This window comes from Calliphora vicina, chromosome X (genome assembly GCF_958450345.1).
Source record: "Calliphora vicina chromosome X, idCalVici1.1, whole genome shotgun sequence".
NCBI lineage: Eukaryota > Metazoa > Arthropoda > Insecta > Diptera > Calliphoridae > Calliphora > Calliphora vicina.
In genome coordinates, this window is record NC_088785.1 from 1,399,986 (window position 1) to 1,421,003 (window position 21,018).

Here is a 21,018-nt window from a genome sequence, read left to right on the forward strand (position 1 = left end):
TGTTTTTTATACAATTAAACGTATGTTTGGATGTGTGTTGGTTTCATTGCCTTGCGTATTTTGTTTTTTCTTTTGGTGTTTTGTTTCGTTTGGCGTTGTTGTTGTTTTTTGTGTTCTTGATAAATTTAGGATGCTGTACGCTGAAAGTGGGCAATGTACATACATATATACTAATTATAAAAAATAATAATGCATCCACAACAAAGGTGAAGGGTATATAAGATTCGGCATAGCCGAATATAGCACTCTTACTTGTTTTTAATAAATTTGGTGCAATTGAATATTTTTTGCAGACTTAATGAAAATTTAATGAAGAACCTTTTTTAGTTTAAAAAAATAAAAGAAAACATAACAAAATTAAAAATGTATTGTTCCGAAATTGTACTTGAATTCAAATTCATTAATTTTTGACTTACCTGCACAACCAACTTTGCACGATATTTTGTGCAGTTAAGTTAAAAGTGCAGTTAACATCAGTTAACTTACGTGCTCATTGATGCTGGAGTGCATTTAAGTTTACTGCTCAAAAAAGCAGTTAACGGCAAATAATTTACATGAAGTTTTGTGATGTTTCCCTTTGAAAATAACGACAAATTTGGTATTTTAGCTACTTTTAAAATTATTAAGAAGTTTACAACACAATTTTTTATTCAAAATCGTATTTTTCTTATTTTGTTTTGATTTAATTTTATATTAAGCAGCTAAATGAAATTTTTTTCATGAAAACCAGTTATAGCTTCCAAAAGTATTATGCACTTATCTTATCTTATCAGGTATGAACAATGCACTTAAATTAACGAATTTGTATGGAGATAAATAAATATACAAAACACAAGTTTTGTGCACTTATATGCAAAATGCTCTTAAGTGAAAGGCAGGTAAGTCAAAACTACTGTATAACGATTTTAACGGCTGATTTAAAAGTAGCCTAATGCTTTCAAATAACAGTGCTGTAATAGCAAACTGTAACATATCTGTGGGCATTATTAACATTGAATAAAAGCTTTCAGTTGACCATTGATTGTAAGTTGGCAACGCTGTTTGCTGCGACCGTATATTCGAATTCGAATATTCAGAAACCTCTAGACAGTTAAAGAGGAATCTAGAATGCAGATGGCAGAGACGCTATTTGAATAAACATCAACTGAGTGCCTTAAAGTGTGCTTTATTTTTCAAGTGAATTCGTATACATTATAAAGTGTCTGTATTTCTAAGAATTTATAAACGTGTATAAAAAAACATTGAGTGACTATTTAATTCTGTTGTTGTACATTTTAAATAAATAAAGAGTTGTTACAATTTGCAAACTACTAAACGGCTTTTATTTGCAATCAAAAGTATCCAGTTTATTTAAAGGAAATAAACCAACGTTTTGAAAAGGTTAAAACGTAACACTCAGCAAAAACTTTACTTACAAATAAGCCGAAAAATAAGGGGAATTTGATTCGACTTCTTATTTTTCTACTGTAAGAAGTCATTATTTTTGTTCGCGATGTCCCAAAAGTAATCCTTTATATTTTGGCCGGAATTAAGTTGTTTTGTTAGTAGAGTTACAGTAGTTTTCCGATTTAACGAACGTATATGTTGTCAGGCCAGTTCGTTAAAGTGAATTGTTCGTTATATGCAGTACTAACTTAAAAGTGGGTTTTTGTCATGTGAATAATTAAAAAAATCATAAAATTGTTTATAAAAGTATATTTTATAAAAAAATGTATTTATTTAACAAAAACAAAAAAAGGAACAATTCATGTCACATTTCGAGTTACATATACAAAAAACATAAATAAAAGGCAATTCTTTTATAAAAGTAAAAAAACGATTTATCAATGTTTGTTTTTTTGGTATGGAAATTTGCTTTTTAATAGCCTCTTCTTGAAGCTCTCTTAAAACCATTGATTTTGAGTAATCTATATTATTTTGCTCTGTCCATTTAATGCAGGCTTCAAAATGTTTGACTGCATCAGCATGATTTATTTTTGGATCTAAGTTTTCGGCTTCGACAATATCCTCATCATTTTGAATTTCATCTTTACGTCTTCATCTGACGTCTTCAGGTGAGGTAATGTTTTCAACCCAGCTGTTTAAATCATCTACTGATATGTCTACCTGTAATTGTAAATCATAAAATTTATTATGGTTTGAGAAAATTTCTTAAATCTATGACTTACTGTAGGAAAAATTGATCTTAACAATTGAGCTCCAGTTCATCATCGTCATGGCGTAAATACGAAGGGAGATCATCTTCTTCATCAAAGTGGTAATTTTCCCTTAAAATCTTGTTCCAGCATTTTGCCAAAGAGGACTCAGACACACTTTTCCAAGCTGATGCTAATGTAATCGTTGCTTCAAATAAATTAAATTGCTTTAATAACAAGGATACATTTTGCTCCGGTGCACAGTGGATCGAAATTCATATCCAGGAGGACAAACGTTATATCTCGTGAACTAAATATGCTACATCAGTAAAATTTTAGACATATATTAGTAAAATAAACTGCTATCGAATAATAAAAAAGATTTCATATGAAGGAGCAATTTTTTTTTATTTAATTTAGATAATTCAAAAGTATATTAAAAAAAAAATTATAAAAAATTTCATTTTTAAGTATTAAAATTATTTTGATAAGACATAAATTTTTTTTGGAAATTACATATTATATCAACTACATTTCATATTTAGCAAAAATAGTTAAAAGGAGATACTTATAACTAGTTAATATATAGGCACATTTTAAAAATTTTCGAACAGGTTTCTTACTTTACCCTCTTCGATTTTGATGAAATTCGGTAGATGCATTCTTTGTATAAATACGAAATTTAGAGTTCTCCAATATTTACAAATTCATTGTGGTTTTGATTTTATCGAGGTTCAAAGTTCATATTGTTTAAGTTTTTTTTATATTGTCCTTATATTATATCTGTAATATTTAAAATAAAAAATTGTCCAACTATAACCCATATGCATTAATTAGAGACTAAAATAATTAAAATTTTAGAAATATGTTAGAAAATATACAATACAAAAGTTAATGCTTTTAAAAAAACCATACAAACATGAACTTTGAACCTCGAATAAATCTAAACCATAAAGAATTTGGAAATTTTAAAGAACTTTAAATTGCTTATGCATATGAAGAATGTGTGTACCAACTTAGTTTATTTATTCAAACTTTAACAAATTTTTTACATCTGAACTTAAAATACCATGCTTTGATTTTGGTGACTTACGCAAAGTACATATATATGGATCGGAGCTTATTAATAGTCTGTGTAGTAAATCTGTGTTTGTATCTTGTCGCGATGTCTTTCGTGTAAAATTTTCCCGGATTTTTCTATTGTCTTTATTTCTAGCTTCTTGAGCCTCTTCTGACAATTGCCCTATAGGAAGTAAACATGAACGGATGACCTCAGGACCGTGATACAATACCTTATGTAACGAAACTGGCATATAGTACCAGGAATAATTGTGCAAGTACACACTAATGGTCTCTTTGGCGAATTCTTCAAATTTTGTCGCATCAATTGGAAGTCCACATGCCAAAACATCTAATATGATGGAAAACCTCTTGATAATTGTAAGATCTACTCCGGTTATTTCTGATGATTTTTCGGGATTTTTAAAAAATTTTCTTGCGGTATTACCGTCATTTGTATTACCGTATTGTTGCTTTGGTATATCAATTAAAATACCCATTTGTTCCTTAAATGCATCTTGAATTTCCTTTCTCCTTTTTGAAACCTCCATTTTCAAATCTGGACCACTTGCCTGCCATTTCTTAAATTTTAGTCTGTATGCGATGTGCAACAAGCATTCCATAAATCGAATTCGACAATGTAATGGGGATAATCCTATCTTCATTAAGCCCTGATTTCGGTGTGTATTATTGGCTAGTGCTATCATGTCGTTCATCGTTTTTGGAGTTGCTCCACATATATAACATGTTTGCTGAGAACTAAATTCTGACAAAGAATTACATACTTTTCCGTCAATCATGCACAATATCATAATTGCGTTTACATTAAAACTATGGTCTCCTGATATTACCACTGTAGGAAGAAGGCTATCAATCTGGCTTTCTATTTTTTTTACCTCAGTTCGAATAAGTTCTCGATTTTCTTTTGCAAATATAAATTTTATGGGCCGACAGTATCTAACTGAAGATGGTGAAGAATTTTGCCAAATAATAACTTCTTTGTTTCTGGCTTTAGACACAGATTTTAATTGTAAAGGAACCATTGATATATTAAACAAACTACCATCAGACACGTCATTTTGTGTAAACTTTTGCTTATAGGAATTCTGTACTGCTCCATCACATCAACATTTTATTGTCAAATAAATATCTGACTTACCTAGATCAGTTACTGAAGACAATATTTCCTTTTGGGCAACACATAACCTTCTTGTGGTGTGATCTATAAGTGATTGCAGTTTTATTTCGGCTGATATTTCTGTGACGGTTATATCCTTTGGATAACAATGCAGCTTTGCTTGTTGCACCTTATAATATGAGGGATACAATTTCGGGTTAATATTTTCTACATTTTCTCTTAGAATTTGGTATTGATGTTTTGATAAATTTGCGTCTACAAATGTGGCCAATGCTTGGTCTGGTGTTAACCCACATGGTTTTTCTGGTGGTAACCCACATGGGGTTTCACTGCAAATTCTTGCCCTTTTTAGTACAGTGCCTATTTTTGGAGAACCTTCTGCTAATTCTTTCAAAATATTTGCGGAATCTCGCTTACCATCTCTCCTCAATATCATTTCCGTAGCTAAAAATAATGTGTTTTTTGACATGTTGTCTGCGAGTTCTTTTGCTCTTCGCTTTTTTGTTTTTGAAGACACGTGCCTAAATTCAATATCAATACTAGCGGATTTACTAGTGGAAGGTTCTAAATTTAGACTATATTTTGAAAAATCAATTTCTGTATTTAGCCATTTGGTATAAGATATCATAAACTGGTCCATTACTCTGTGGCACTTATTCCACTTAATTGCAAATTTATAGGCCATATTCTTTAAAAAAGTTTTCACCTTTGCAAAGTCTAAATCCTTTTCTAATATATCGACTATGGAATTCATAAATTCAGGAATATTTTTTTTACATTCTAACCATTTTAAAAAAATTGTATGTATTGACAATGCTTTACTCATTTTCAAATATCCTAGAAAATGCAAAAAATTTGCAAGATATATTTCTTTATTCAGAAAGAGCACATTTCAACGTTACTTATCTATTACTTCATTAACCTGAAATCCGCTGAACTTTAGAACTTTTCTTCCAATAAAATTGAAACAACTTTTGTTAAAATAAAAATTTGAAAACGCGATTTACAAATGCTCGTAAATATTTTGTGTGACATATAAGTCAAAGATGTTTGATCATATCAAACCGTACATAAAAATGCTTCGTATCGATATAAGTTTTATGAAAATCCGTTATGCAGTTCCTATTTTATGCAATATTTAATACAAGTCAACACATATACTTAACAATCTATCTATCTATATATATAAAAATGGATGTTTGTATGTGGGTATGTATGTGTGTATGTATGTATGTTCCGAATGAATTCAAAAACGGCTCCACCGATTTTGATGAAATTTTCATGGAATCTTCAGAATAGCCTGGCGGGTAACACTGTAAAGTCAGATTTTTGATTTTCGGTATGTGGGCGGAGGGGCGTGGCATTATCAAACTTTTACATTATACCGCTAATACCATATATATATATATAAAAAACTTCTGGACCGATTTTGATGAAATTTTCAGGGAATCTTCAGAATAACCCAGCAGGTAACACTGTGAAGTCAGATTTTTGATACTCGGTCTGTGCGCGGAGAGGTGTGTAAAAATCAAATTTTTACATTATACCGTTAATGCCATTATATATAAAAACTAGCTGAACCCGGTCCGCGTTGCTGGCCCTTAGAAAACATTTATTTTATATTGCATCTCGATTTTAATATTCAGTAGGATAATCAAAGGCTTGTTCTTCGTTCATTACTTTGTCAATCTATTTGTATTTTATTGTTTTGCCAGGCAGTTTCAATTGCATTTGCTTATTGATCTTGTTAACATCATAATTTGTTGTAACTTAGTAGCAGCTCAGACGGCTCAATAACTGGTGGCAGAATAACTTTACCGTTCGAACAGCACATTCCCGGGGATTCCTTAGGGAACTTCAAAATGCTGCAATGTAAGTAATGTTTGTTCATTGCGCAAATTAGTACATCATTGTGATTCCTGTAGTCATCATACTTATTGTAATAAAATCCGGGCAACTTTAAATCGATTCTTTCTCTTGATCGAGCCATTCGGGAGCGAACAACTATATGCTATTGAGGTGTTTCTGCAGTACTCGATGAAGATGCACTGAGACGCATTTGCTGAAGCCGTGATTCTCGTTGTCTTCCCGTTTCTGTGACTCTAGACGTAGATGCCCTTTCGAAAACAAATTTTATTTGAATAAAACTGTTATTTTTTATTAAAAGTGATATGCGGAGAGTTATTCAAAATATTATTTTTTTAATAGATTTCATATGGAAATTTTTTAATCATGCACCTAATTTGCAAGAGTAAACAAAATTGTTTATCATCGATTGATAATATAAAAGAACTTCTATAGTACCGGACATGTGTTGGAATGTATTCCTTTTTTCGTTTACACCAAATCATTAATTTTTAGAATGATGTTAAGCAACAAAATGAAAATTGTCATTGTCTGAACGTTGGAAATAAACTTTACAGTGTTACCCGCTATGATTTTCTGAAGATTCTGTGAAAATATTATCAAAATCGGTCCAGCCGTTTTTGAGTCCATATGGAACATACAAACAGACATCTATTTTTATATATAATGGCATTAACGGTATAATGTAAAAATTTGATTTTTACACACCTCTCCGCGCACAGACCGAGTATCAAAAATCTGACTTCACAGTGTTACCTGCTGGGTTATTCTGAAGATTCCCTGAAAATTTCATCAAAATCGGTCCAGAAGTTTTTTATATATATATATGGTATTAGCGGTATAATGTAAAAGTTTGATAATGCCACGCCCCTCCGCCCACATACCGAAAATCAAAAATCTGACTTTACAGTGTTACCCGCCAGGCTATTCTGAAGATTCCATGAAAATTTCATCAAAATCGGTGGAGCCGTTTTTGAGTTCATTCGGAACATACATACATACACACATACATACCCACATACAAACATCCATTTTTATATATATAGAAGATTGGAAATTTGTACCACCAAGATCACCTCACTTTGCGGGCCTTTGGGAGGCTTCATTCAAGGTCGCAAAATTTCATCTTCTTCGCACTATTGGTCAGTCAGTTTTGGAATTCGATGAGCTACGCACAATCATATGACAGGTATCAGCTATTATGTACTTACAACCACTTTGTCCACTTTCATAGAACCCTGATGATTTAGGTGTTTTAACTAGAGCGCATTTTATGATTGGTGCCCCCATAACTTCAGTTGTAGAACCAGATGTGTCGATGCTAAATATACATCGTCTAAGACGTTGTCATAACCGTTGCTTTATGCAACAGCTATTTTGGAAACGATGGAGCAATGAATACCTAAGAATTCATCAATAACGTACTAAGTGGCAGGTTTCTTTAGATAACAGTGTACAACACAAAAAAAAAATTACAAGGTCTGACCAATAAATAAAAGGAGACAAAAAAAAAAAAGACACGTATATCGGCGTTTTGAAAGTTTACATCTGAATTTCATTTGAGGGGGGGTTAAAGTTTCCCAACTCTGGCACATTCTTATTGTTAATCGGCATAAGAAACCATGTGATCCTTACATTTTAGATATAAAGTGTGATCAGCAAATCTATGTAAAATATTACGGAGAAAATTTTTTTTAGAATATGTTCTAAAATCCTTCTTTTTGTCCTTCTTTTAAAAAAGAGTAAAAAACACCATTAAAACAGGTGTTTAAGGGGTTAAAATGTTCCGCAAAAATATCCGTGAAATTTTACTATAAGTCCCTGAATACACCAGACCGTTTGAGTCCCCCAATTGTTGTTTGTCACCTTAACTGTGTTTGGAGACTTGGTACCGTGAAATAGCTCCCAAATGATATAACTCCCAATGAAATAACTTCCAATGAAATAATTACCATCAAAAATGAAATAATTCCCAAACTTGAAAAATTAAATAACTACCAAAGGGTAAAAAATTATTCCCAATAATCGGCGATTTCATAATTTTAAAAATATTAGTCCCAAAAAAGCGAAATAACTCCCAATGAAATAAATCCCAATAGAAATTAAATAATTCCCAACCCGAAGAAATTTATTTATGTAATCTAAAAAAGGGAACTACAAACGTGAAATTATTCTTCGCTTACCAAATATTTTTTGCATTGCGGGCCTATAGCGTAGTGCAAAGTTTTACTCCTCTGGCTTCACTCAAAAAATTAGTTTTGTATTGCTAAGGTTTTCTCCTTCGGGGTGTATCAAAATATGGCTTCGCTCAGAAAAGATTTCTTTCATTGCAGAAAGGTTTTTATAATATTTCAGAAAGCCGATTTTCATTTTGCACCATATTAAGAAATCGCTGCAACCTGACAAAGGGCGACGATGTAAAAAGAATCTTTTCTGAGAGAAGCCGGTTTTTGATACACCCCAGAGGAGAAAACCTTTGGGCCCGGCCGAAGGCCGTCAATGCCAAAAATTTTTCTGAGCGAAGCCAGTTTTTTATACACCCCAGAGGAGAAAACCTTTGCGCCCGGCCGAAGGCCGCCAATGCAAAAAACTTTTCTGAGTGAAGCCAGTTTTTGATATTTATGGGTTCTGCTTTTGCAAATGAAAATGAAATAACTCCCAATACCGTGAAATAACTCCTAACTCCCAAAATAAAATGAAATAAAACCCAACAAAAATTTCATTGGGAGTTATTGCATTATGAAATAAATCCAAACAAAAAATTATGAAATAACTCCCCATGCGTTAGGAGTTGTTTCATAATGAAATAAGTCCTAAGTTGTATGAAAAAGTTGTTGGGTGCTATTTCATTTTTTCGTGGGGAGTTATTTCATTTGGGAGTTATTTCACGGTACCTGGAGACTTATTTCATTTTAAAAATTGGTGTCCAATTTATATGAAATAAGACCCCAATAATGGGGTGTTATTTCATTTCGTTGGGGTCTTATTTCATTTTCAAAATTGGGGTTTTATTGCATATGAAATAATACGCCAAATTTTGGGGGGTTATTTCATTTTATTTTTGGGGGGTTATTTCATGCCGCCAATAAGTTACATGGATGAGAAAAACACCTGTTTGGCCAAAATGTAAAATGTTTACTAACTCAGAGAGTGCTTCACCGATTTTGTTGAAAAATTGTGTCTAAACTATTATCCAATACGAGTAACCTGGTGCAAAGTACTGTTGAAATTAATTCAATTAATTGCTACAGTAAAACCAGGATATTGCTTCAAAATCTTCAATGTTCTCTTAAATAAATGTTCTCCTAAATATTTAAAATTAGCAACAAGTGTAACAAAATTATGTTTTTTTTCTTTTTTATAGATACTTTAAGTTATATAAACAACTAGTTGACAATGCTTTCACCGAAAGCCAATCAAAATAGCTCAAGTTTGAGCAACTGCGAAACGGACCTACCAGATCAACAACAACATAACCACAGACACCCAACAGTAAACGGAAATAGTCACTTGCGGACGCACAATGAACAGAAATTTCAACAGTCACAATCACAGCAACATTTGTCTTCGAACATCAATCGACGAGGAAGTTCGAGCAATGTCTTACCGCCACACATGACAACTTTGTCAAGCAGTGGTGGTAGTGTTACGAATTCAACACTGCGTCGCAAATCATCATCGTGTTATCAACAACAATTACTTGGCAGTAATGCAATTAATTGCAGTACAGATACATTGAACGACTGCAACAATGACACTTCACTAACACGTTATAGCCCACACCCAAATGATTTATTTCTACAACATCAACTTTATCATCACCATAGGAAGCCGAGTTTACAGCCTATTGAACGGTTTGAAGATTCTCTGGCATGTTGTTTACCACCACCATCACCGGCGCCTAACAGTGACCGTTTTATTGAGGGCACATGTGTAATAATACCACCAAGTAGCGGTGGTACGGGACAAGTGGAAACACAAAACGCATCCCAAAATCATCAGCAACAAACAATTTCGTCTTCAACATCTAATTCTTCGATGTCTACGGGCGTCGGTAGTTCGTCGTCTTCGACAGCATCCGCTTTTCAACCAGCGCCTAGTCATCATAGTTTAAAATACAGTGCAAACCAATCAATAAATGCTATGCAACGTTCAATTTCGCCCAGTACAACACGTTTTCGAATAAATAATGATCGCTATCGTGACATAAATTCAGCAAATTCCTCGCCATCTGTAAACACTGCCCCGGGTTCAAGTTCGGTTGTATTGCCTTCATCGACTAGGTTTGTGAATTTATCTTCACATTTTCCCTATCAAAACTGTACTACGCCTTCGTTAGTGTCAACAGACACCTATTCCTATTTGACCTCAACTGTTCATACACCTGTCAAGCGCTATGTGCCAACTCCACCACCCCCAAATCAGTTATATGTTTCTGATCAACATCATGTGCATCATCAAATGAACATGCAAACCCCGACTCAAATACCAGCAAATTCAGGCGCAACTACAACAAAAAATAGTAGTTCAATGAACACAAGCTCAGGATCATCAGTAGGGACTTCCACTTCCGCTGCTATACCATATCGTGTACACACTATTAAATGTTGTGCACCAGACCAGGTGAATGATCAGCAGGCTACGTTAAATTTAAATCAGCCAAATGAATTTTACAGCTCATCGCCTCGATTGCGCAATTCGTATAATTGTAGCAAAACAGCTGCTAAAGATCCCCCTATGATTGTAAACTTTAATGAATCACAAACAGCTCAGCCATCCCTTAGCAAAAGTTCGAATATGATGGCTTCACAGAACTGCTCAACTACACAAAAGCATATGATAGCGACTATAATGGGATGTGGTAATGGAAATGGCGGCGTAACTTCACCGTCAACAAATTTAAATTCATCGGTTGGATCAAGGTCACAAATGCCAACGTATACATCACGGAATGGTCTTTGTTCCCTTTTAAATGACTTGCAAGAGCCATTGAATTCAACAATTCAAAATATGAATGATGCAAGTCAAACTAACACCTGTACCAATGCATTAAGAAGTGAAGATATTTCAAATTCGACGGGTATTTCAATTGGATCGGGAACGTCATCAACGTGCCTGCATTGCAAAACCGTACGACGAACTACCGGCGTTCATCAGACTACACAAACAACAGGACCCATTAGCCCAGTGCCTCAAATGGCGCCACTAATTACTACCAACAATAATACCGCCAATCAAGGATTTAGCAATGAACGGATGACCAACATTACAATGACATTAGCCCCCACGCCAACGGAGACCTCAAACCATTTAACTCCTCCAACCACTTCTATGAGCCCATCAAATCGTTTACTTTACAAAAAGCTGGATATTTCGCCGGACCAAATATTTTCAAACCAATTGAAGTCCAACAGTAACAACAATCAAATAATACAGGCACATATAAGTGAACCAAATCAACCACAATCTTCGAATTTGGAACACTTTTTACCAACAGCACGCTCGTTAAACCAACAAATACTGCCATCAAATCAGCCAATATCTCAACCGCCAAACAATTCATTGCAACAGCAGCAGCAACAACAACAGCGATACTCCTGTAAAAAACGTTTTACTCAGTATATGCGCCGTGAAGTGTTGCGCTTCTTCGGTATCGAACAATCCACCGAGGCTGAAGACTACGGTGTATGGCAAGGACGACAAAGACGTCTGGCTATACGACGTTTTGGTAGCCTCAAAACTGAAAGTGAACTCCAGGTAATTGCAAAATTGATTATTGAAATCTAAAGACATTAATATTCGAAATACAAAAATACATATTCGACATATTTTACAAAAATATATTAAAAATTTTGAGAGGCAAACAAGAAAACAGCTGATTTTAGGCCAACAAAATTATTTGCATCAATCAAAAGTGTTCTCATTGTGAACATAGTGTGACCACTGAATGGCAAATATTTTCTTCATTTTTGGGCAAATAATTATTTGATGTTTACAAAATTTCTTATGATCAAATAATGGCAAACAAAATTTGATAAATATTAAACAAAATGGCATAATGAATGTTTTTAATAATATTATAGAATATTTTGACAATATTTATGGCTATAAAAAATTTTTAAAATTATTATAAATTATATAGATTAATATTTTATCAAATAATATAACGGTATAACAGTAATTTTAATATTATTTACATATATATGTAAAGAGTAACGTTACTGACTGACTGATTCATCATCGCATATCCCATACTGGCTGAAGCTAAAAGCATGATGTTCCTCCATCCCCAAAATGATCCACTAAGAAGGGAACGTTTATGGGTTAAAAACGGGTAAATTCGGTAACATTATATCTTCAAAACTTATAAATATACAAAAAAACTTAAAATTACATGTTACTCCATTAAAAAAAAAGCTGACAGGTAATTGTTACTTTTTCAAAATTCGAATCTTTTAGGGGAGAAAACGGATATAAACTGTATTTTGGTACTTTTTTGGCACTCTATGCATCTTTTAACCCACTAAACATGGAAACAAATTCAAATCGTATTCTTTACTTATCAAAGAATAACAAATATGAATTTGGCACTTTTTGAAAATTCGAACCTTTATTGTGTTTATTTTTGGTACATTTTTCATAAAATATGTTTTTCTATAAATTGACATAAATATACGAATATTTTATTATGAGATCCCACCACGAAATAGAAATTTATTTGAAAAAAGGGGATAAAACAGGAAAATACATTTTATTTGAAATTATAAAGCCAATTTTGATAATTTGTTTAACATTGGTTCCTGGATTCATACTAAAATTAACTAACAGGGTGTTATTTGGAACTCGGGTGCCAACATTTTTAAAACATTTTTTTTAATCGTTTGAGACATGTCTGTATCACAAACATTTTTGGCAAGATGGCGTATTTTTAAATTTCAAACTTGACAGGTGCTCAAGAAGGAAAAGGGAAGTTGGTACTTTTCTCCTTATGGTACTTTTTTAATAATATTTAGCTTATTGACATTAAAGTTAGCTGATATGTATCTGAGTAAAGATAGAGTGCATAGGTACCAAAATGTGAGAACTGAACTATAGGTATTTTTTCGTCCTTCTTTCTAATGGTACTTTTTCTTGAATAATGTACCTAGAAATATGAAATTAAGCATATATGGTACTGAGTGAATAAGAATCCAAGTGGGAGACTTTATTGTACTTTTTTATTCTAATGGTACTTTTTGAATACATTTATAATAATGAACCTGGAATTATGAAATTTGGCACATATGATCCTAAATGAGTTCTGAGTGAATGAAAATTCAATGAAGAGTCTTATTTATTCACTTATTTTGTTCACTAATGAAACTAGAAAATTAAATACAGCTTATAACGCTACACAAGTGGAAGCGTTATTTTCATCCTAGATAAGTTAGAATTCACAGCGGGGACTCTTTATTCGGATGTAACTTTTTGTATTTTCTTCAGCAATGATCATAGAAACTTAAGCTAGTGGCGAGTGGAAATCTAAGAAATTTTAATTTTATATAGACATTTTTCATCAAAATGTCATACAAGAGTGGTTTTAATTTGTTAAAAGCAGCTAAGCGATTAGAGAAAATTTGGCATAAATTTGCAATTTACAGAAAAAATAAGTCCAATTCGGAAGGCTCTGAAACGCGCAGTTCTACAAATTTTTAAATTTACTTTTATAGTACTCCCCAAAATGTTATCTTTGAGAAAAATAAAAACACATTATATATTTGGTTTTCCCTTTCGTTTAACTAAACATTAATGCAAGTACTTATTTCGAAAAAAATTGCGAAAGAACTATATTTTTAATTTAAATGCACATAACTTTTGATTTAGATTTTGAAATAATTATTTTTTCCTAATACTAATATACATATGTATATGTTGGTAATTCAAAAATATATATTTAAACAAAATCGGTAGAGATTTCGATCCGCTATTAGCAAAAATCCAGACTAAGGTAGGTAAAAAACTTGAAATTTTAATTTTCAAATGTGAATATCTCATAGTGCAAACCATGTTTTTTGTAGTTTTCTTCTTGTAAAAATCTTTTTAATCGGTTGAAGAACAAAAATTTGGCATCATTTTTAATTTTTCATATACCGGAGATACCCTACTTTGGGACCTTGTAGCTCCGCCCCACCTTCGAGTTTAAAGTCCAAATTCACAACTTAAACTTAGCTACATCACCTCTATAGTCGTTATTAACATCGGACTATTAGTTTAGAAGTTACAGATTTATTTCCAATTTTTTTTCATTTCCTCATATTCGTTTGAATTTTTATAAAAATAATTTTATATTTTCTGACAGTTTGAACAAATATTTTTATGAGGCAAATATTTGTGAATGTGTGACCACAAGTCATACATCCCAGCAAAAATTTTGTGAATTTTTGTAATGACAACTAGTTATTTCATGCATTCTTTTGTAAGGAGTGGTGGTTACCCAGCACATTTTTTTATTTACTAGAATAAGTACTTATTTTTATACAGGCTGGTAATGAAATTTTGCATTTACCTCAGCTATCTAGTGTGTTTGACTGGAAAACGGGAGGTTAGTGGTTCGCCACCTGTCAAAGCCATTAATTTTTTTGTTCATATCATATTCATTTATATGTTGATGTTAAAACTATTGTTAACTTCCATAAAAAATAACTCGTACATGGAGCAGTGAGTTAGCAGCTTGACTATCAAACACAAGCAAATAATGTGACTGTTCGATTCCCACACAAGGCAATATTTTTTGTGTTTTTTTTTAGCTACATATTCTTGTGAATTTACTACTTATTTCTCAACTGATTGTAAGTACATTTGTAAGCTTGACCCCTGAATTTTTTAAAAATCTCGAACAGTGGTAAGTAGTTTTTCAGTCAAATAATAAGTAGTTATCGCTTTGCTCCAATTATACTTGCTGGCTTACTAGGTAAGTAAAGTTTTTGCTGGGATGTTTTCCCATATGTGTATTTGACAATATTTAATGTCTGTTTTATCAAACAAAAATGGGCAAACAAAAGTGCGTAGTGTGACCAGAAAATAAAATTTGTATCTCCCATATAAGGACCACTTGCGAAAAACACATTAACCTACATAAATATCTAAAAAATATCAATATCAAAACAAAATTTTACACAAATCGTAATTTATATTTAGAAATCATACTACAGGATTTTTGAATATCGGTCCATATTTGACCATAGCTCCCATATAAGGTCCGAAAATCAGTTAAGTAGTCAAAAATATCTTATAAATACCTTTATCGTGCTAAAATTCGACATAAATAATACTCATATACATATAAATCACTGTACCAAATTTTACGCAGATTGGCCTATAATTGGTCATAGCTCCCCTATAAGGCCCATTTCCGAAAAAGATATAAAACTTAATTAATATTTAAAACAAATCGATATCAAAATGAAATTACGCACAGATCAGTAATTTTTATCCAACAATCATACTACTGGATTTTGTGAATATCGGTCCATATTTAATCATATCTCCCATATAAGGTCCACTCCCGTAAATCACTAAAATCCTTATAAATTTCTTACAAATAAAGTTATCAATTCAAAACAAATTTGTTCAATATATACAAAAATCGAAGTACCAAAAGTTGGGATGATAGGCCCATAATTGGTCATAGCCTACATACCAGCACAAATATCCAAAATAATCTGTACTGAACCAAAATTTTACACCAATCAGTAGTTTGTATCCAAGAATCGTACTACAAGACTTTTTAAATATTGGTCCATAAATCGGCATAGCTCCCATATAAGCTCCACTCTTGTTAATAGCGTTTTTTACGTGAAATTCTACAAGAATAGCCCTCAAATACTTAGGACCATAATAGCATCCATATATTGAACCAAAATAGTACACAGATCAGTAATTTGTATTCAAAAATCATAATACTGAATTATCGGTCCATAATTGGCCACAGTTCCCACATAAATACATAAAAATCACGTTAAAATATTTTATGACAATCGAATCATAATATGTAGGTCATAGCTCCCATATATGGCTCTTATATATAAGTCCCACAACAAAATATTTTGAAATTTGTCTAAATATATTTGTATACCCTTTTTATACCCTTTACCATTGTGAGAATATAAGTGTATATATAAGTTTGTCATTCCGTTTGTAATTTCTACATTTTCCATTTCCGACCCTATAAAGTATATATTGTTACGAAATTGTACTTGAATTCAAATATAACGATTTTAACGGCTGATTTAAAAGTAGCATAATGCTTTCAAGTAACAGTGCTGTAAAACTGTAACATATCTGTGGGCATTGTTAAATAAAAGCTTTCAGTTGATTTGATTGTAAGTTGGCAACGCTGTATTCGAGTTCGAATAATCAGTTAAAGAACATTGTAGAAAGTACACCACAGATGGCGTATGATCTAGAATATTCGAACTTTGACAGTTAAAGAGCTTTCTAGATGGTAATGCAGTGTTATAAATAGTGGCAGAGGTTGCAGCCGTTAGTGAGTTTATCAGAGACGCTTTTCGAATAAACATCATCTAAGTGCCTTAAAGTGTGTTGTGTTTTTCAAGTAAATTCGTGTACATTATAAATTGTGTCGGTAATTCTGAGAATTTATAAACCTGTATAAAAAAACATTGAGTGGCTATTTAATTACATTTTAAATAAATAAAGAGTTGTTTCAATTTTTAAACTACTAAACGGCTTTTATTTGCAATCAAAAGTATCCGGTTTATTTAAAGGAAATAAACCAGCGTTTTGAAAAGGTTAAAACGTAACAATTGGTGTCAGAAGTGGGATTGCAAATTAATAAGCATGAAGTTTGAGGAACTAAAAGTTGAACAACTCAAGAAAGAATTGAGTAAGTTGGTGTTACCAACAGCAGGTAATAATGCGGAATTGCAGAAGAGGCTGATAGACGAATTCAAGCGGCGTGATATTGACATCGGTGCTTACGAATTCGAGTATAAGGAAGAAATGGAAGTTTCTACACGTTCAGCAACAAGCAGCATGTATTTAAGCACAATGTTTGCGGCTATGATGGAAAAGATGGAGGGAATGCAAATGAAACTTCAAGAAACTTCTAAAGTAAACAACGAGAACCTGGAAGCGAAAATGAACGAAAATTCGAAACAGCTTGCGGAAGTTAAAACTGAACTTCTAGCTGAAGTCAAAGAAGAATTTCAAGAAACTTCTAGAGTCAACAATGAAAAATTATTAGCTGAAGTTCAAGTCGAGAAAATTCAGGAAATGTCTGAAGCTTTTAAGAGCAGAGTGGATGGTATTGACCAGAAGGTGTCAGATTTAGAAAATGGTGTTGATCAAAAATTGCATGACCTAGAAACAAAGGTTAATAATCTTCAATGCCAAGATGGACCGGTACGAATTATTCCAGAATCCTCTAGTAGAATAAAGGCCCCTAGTTTTGATGGCACCACACCATTTAATGTTTTCAAGTTCCAGTTTGATACTGTTGCCATTAGAAACATGTGGAACAATGAAGAAAAAGCTATAGAGTTGATATTGGCCTTAAAAGGGAATGCAGCAGTAGTTCTTGAAAGCGTGCCAGCAAGCAACAGAAATTGTTATGATGACATAATGGAGGCGCTACAACGTAAGTACTGTGGCGAACATAAAAAAGAATTATACCGAATGGAATTGCGTGGTAGAGTGCAGAAACCCAATGAGACGCTACAAGATTTTGCGTTGGAAATCGAGCGTTTGCTACAGCTTACTTATCCAGGGGAGAACAACCCATTTTTGGACAATATAAAGATAGAGGCATTCGTCAATGGCATTCGCGATCCTGAAATAAAACATGCGGTTTGTGCTACACCTAAACCATCATTTGCTGAAACAGTCTCATTTGCACTGGCGCAAGAAACGGCGAAAATAATTTCAAAGCCGCAAATATGCAAGGTGCGCAATATCGAGGTTGTTGCTGAAGACGAGAGAAATATAGTCGATGAATTAAAAAAGGTCTTGGAGGCGTTTAATGATAAGCATAGCAAAGCCAGAGTAAAATGTTATAATTGCGGTAAATCTGGTCATATTCAGCGAAACTGCAAAGCACCGAGAAAACGAACCAGATCTGTTTCGCCTCCAAGAAACAACCAGCCGGCAAATCATCAATCGTCATAAGAATCACCTTTAAACTAAAACGAGCTAGCACTATGGGGCAAGAGCTAGCTCCCACATCTGAGGGCCCCACAATCTCCATATCAGTAATGCAGCAGAAAAATAGCAATCTTACGGCTAGTGGATACATCAACGGTCAGAAGCACATTTTTACTATAGACACAGGAGCGTCGCAGTCCATAGTCAAGCCCGATTTAGTCAAAAACACAATTGAACCATTACGTGGGGTAAGTGGGGTACCGTCGAGCATCAGAGACTACCACCACAGTCAGAAACTTTAGTACGGGCCTGTATGGAGGGAGATTGTGAGGACAACAGTTTGTGGGTGGTAGAACCAACAGAAATAAAAAGTGATCTTATAACAGCAAAAGCCCTCGTTAAACACTGCAACAACAAAATAGTTCCTGTAAGAGTGCTTAACCTGTCCAGCTCTGTAAAAATCGTTAAGCCAAATTCCGAAATAGGTCGATGTACTTCAGCAGAGGCAGTAATCAATTGCGAGAAAAACCCGGAACATGCCAATAAATCCACCAAGGAACACGAGCTACTAGCGGAATATGTGGGGAAATGGGTAGGAGGATTAGCGCCGCCCGATAGAAATAAGGCCAAACAGCTTCTGAAGAAACATACCTCGGTCTTCGCCTTAAAAAGTCAAAGCCAAGGTAGAACGGCAATTGTAAAGCATCAAATAAATACTGGCGAAGCGAGGCCCATAAAGCAGGCGCCCAGAAGTATTCCTCTAGCAAAACGAAGTGAGGTGAAGGAGTTGGTTAACGAAATGGAGCGGGATGGAGTAATCGAACCATCTTCAAGTCCTTGGAGCTCGCCTGTTGTGTTAGTTAAAAAGAAAGACGGCAGCCCTAGGTTTTGCGTCGATTATAGAAAGCTGAACGACGTTACCAAAAAAGACAGCTACCCGCTTCCAAGAATTGACGACACCCTGGACACATTAGCTGGAACAAAATGGTTCTCCACATTGGACTTGCAAAGTGGTTATTGGCAGGTAGAGATTGCAGAAAAAGACAAAGAGAAAACTGCGTTTAGTGCTAGTGATGGATTATGGCAGCTTAATGTGATGCCCTTTTGACTCTGCAATGCTCCAGCCACATTCGAGCGTTTAATGGAACATGTGTTGAAAGGACTTCACTGGAAGACATGCTTGGTGTACCTCGATGACATAATTGTCATGGGGAAGTCTTTCGATGAACACTTGAAAAACCTTGAAGAAGTCTTTAAACGAATAGCAGCGGCTGGACTAAAACTTAGCGTAAAGAAATGTGCATTGTTCCAGAAAGAAGTTAAGTATTTAGGGCATCGCGTAACAGCAGACGGCATATCAACAGATGAGGATAAAATTCGAGCCGTAAAGGACTGGCCTCGTCCGAGAAATCTTCACGAATTGCGCAGTTTTCTAGGCCTTTGCACGTACTACCGACGATTTGTACCGAATTTTGCCAGTGTTGCCGCAAACCTACATGAGCTAACGCAGAAGTCGCGAGCGTTCCTGTGGAGTGAATCTCAAGAACAGGCATTCCTTCAGTTAAAGGAATTGTTGTGTACAGCACCAATTTTGGCATATCCCATCCCAGGGGCGAAGTTTGTGCTAGACAGCGATGCGAGTGGATACGGAATAGGCGGTGTGCTTTCGCATGTGATCAACGGGACGGAAAAGGTCATAGGCTACTACAGCCGAATACTTTCCAAGCCTGAGAGAAATTACTGCGTAACGCCACGTGACCTCCTAGCAGTATTAGAGTGTGTGAAGCATTTCCACAAGTATTTGTATGGTCAGCACTTCCAACTGAGAACCGATCATTTGCCCTCAGGTGGTTGTTGCAATTTAAACAACCTGAAGGGTAACTGGCTCGTTGGATTGAGCGGCTTCAGAGATATGACTTTAGCATCGAGCACCGGAAGGGTTTGAAACACGGCAATGCGGACGCGCTCTCAAGACGGCCTTGCAACGTGGAATGCAAGCATTGCACAAAAGCCGAGAGAAAGGAATGTGTAATTGACGTTCGACTAATGCATATAGAGTCCAGTGCAGATTGGTCTGTATCGCAGAGAAATGACCCCATACTGTCAAAAATAATATCGGCTTAAGAAGAAGGCAGAAGGCCAGCCCGCAATGAAATATCGGCCGAAAGTCCACTGATGAAATCATATTGGGCCCTATGGAATAGTCTACAATTGTTAAATGGCTGCTTATACCGCATATGGGAAAGTGCTGACGGTAAAACAGTGACAAATCTAATTGTTGTACCATCCTCTAAAATAAACGAAGTAATGAAAGAGTTTCATGACGGTACCAGTGGTGGTCATCTTGGTGTGACAAAAACCTTAGAGAAGCTAAAACAACGTTTTTATTGGGTGGGTTGTCAGCAAGCAGTAGCCGATTGGATTTGAATTGTCCACAATGCATAGCAGCGAAGGGCCCAGTAAGAAGAAGTCGTGGACAACTTCAGCAGTATAACTCAGGTGCGCCATTCGAGCGGATTGCGATGGATGTAGCAGGCCCTTTCCCTGTCAGTGATGCTGGAAACCGTTACGTTCTAGTGGTTATGGATTATTTCAGCAAATGGCCAGAGGTATATGCAATATCCAATCAGGAAGCTAAAACGGTTATAAGCGTATTTGTGAACAACTGGGTGTGTCGCT

The 21,018-nt window shown here is 34.4% G+C and overlaps 1 protein-coding gene across 1 annotated transcript in view; it reads left to right on the forward strand.

Moving 5' to 3' along the window:
- Positions 1 to 9,568: 9,568 nt before the first annotated feature.
- LOC135962817 (inactive rhomboid protein 1) overlaps positions 9,569 to 21,018 on the forward strand; it is a 92,464-nt gene continuing 81,014 nt past the window's right edge. The window contains exon 1 of the mRNA XM_065514713.1: positions 9,569 to 11,955. Coding sequence (XP_065370785.1) covers positions 9,595 to 11,955 — 2,361 coding nt within the window. The 5' untranslated portion in view covers positions 9,569 to 9,594. The remainder of the gene's footprint in view (positions 11,956 to 21,018) is intronic.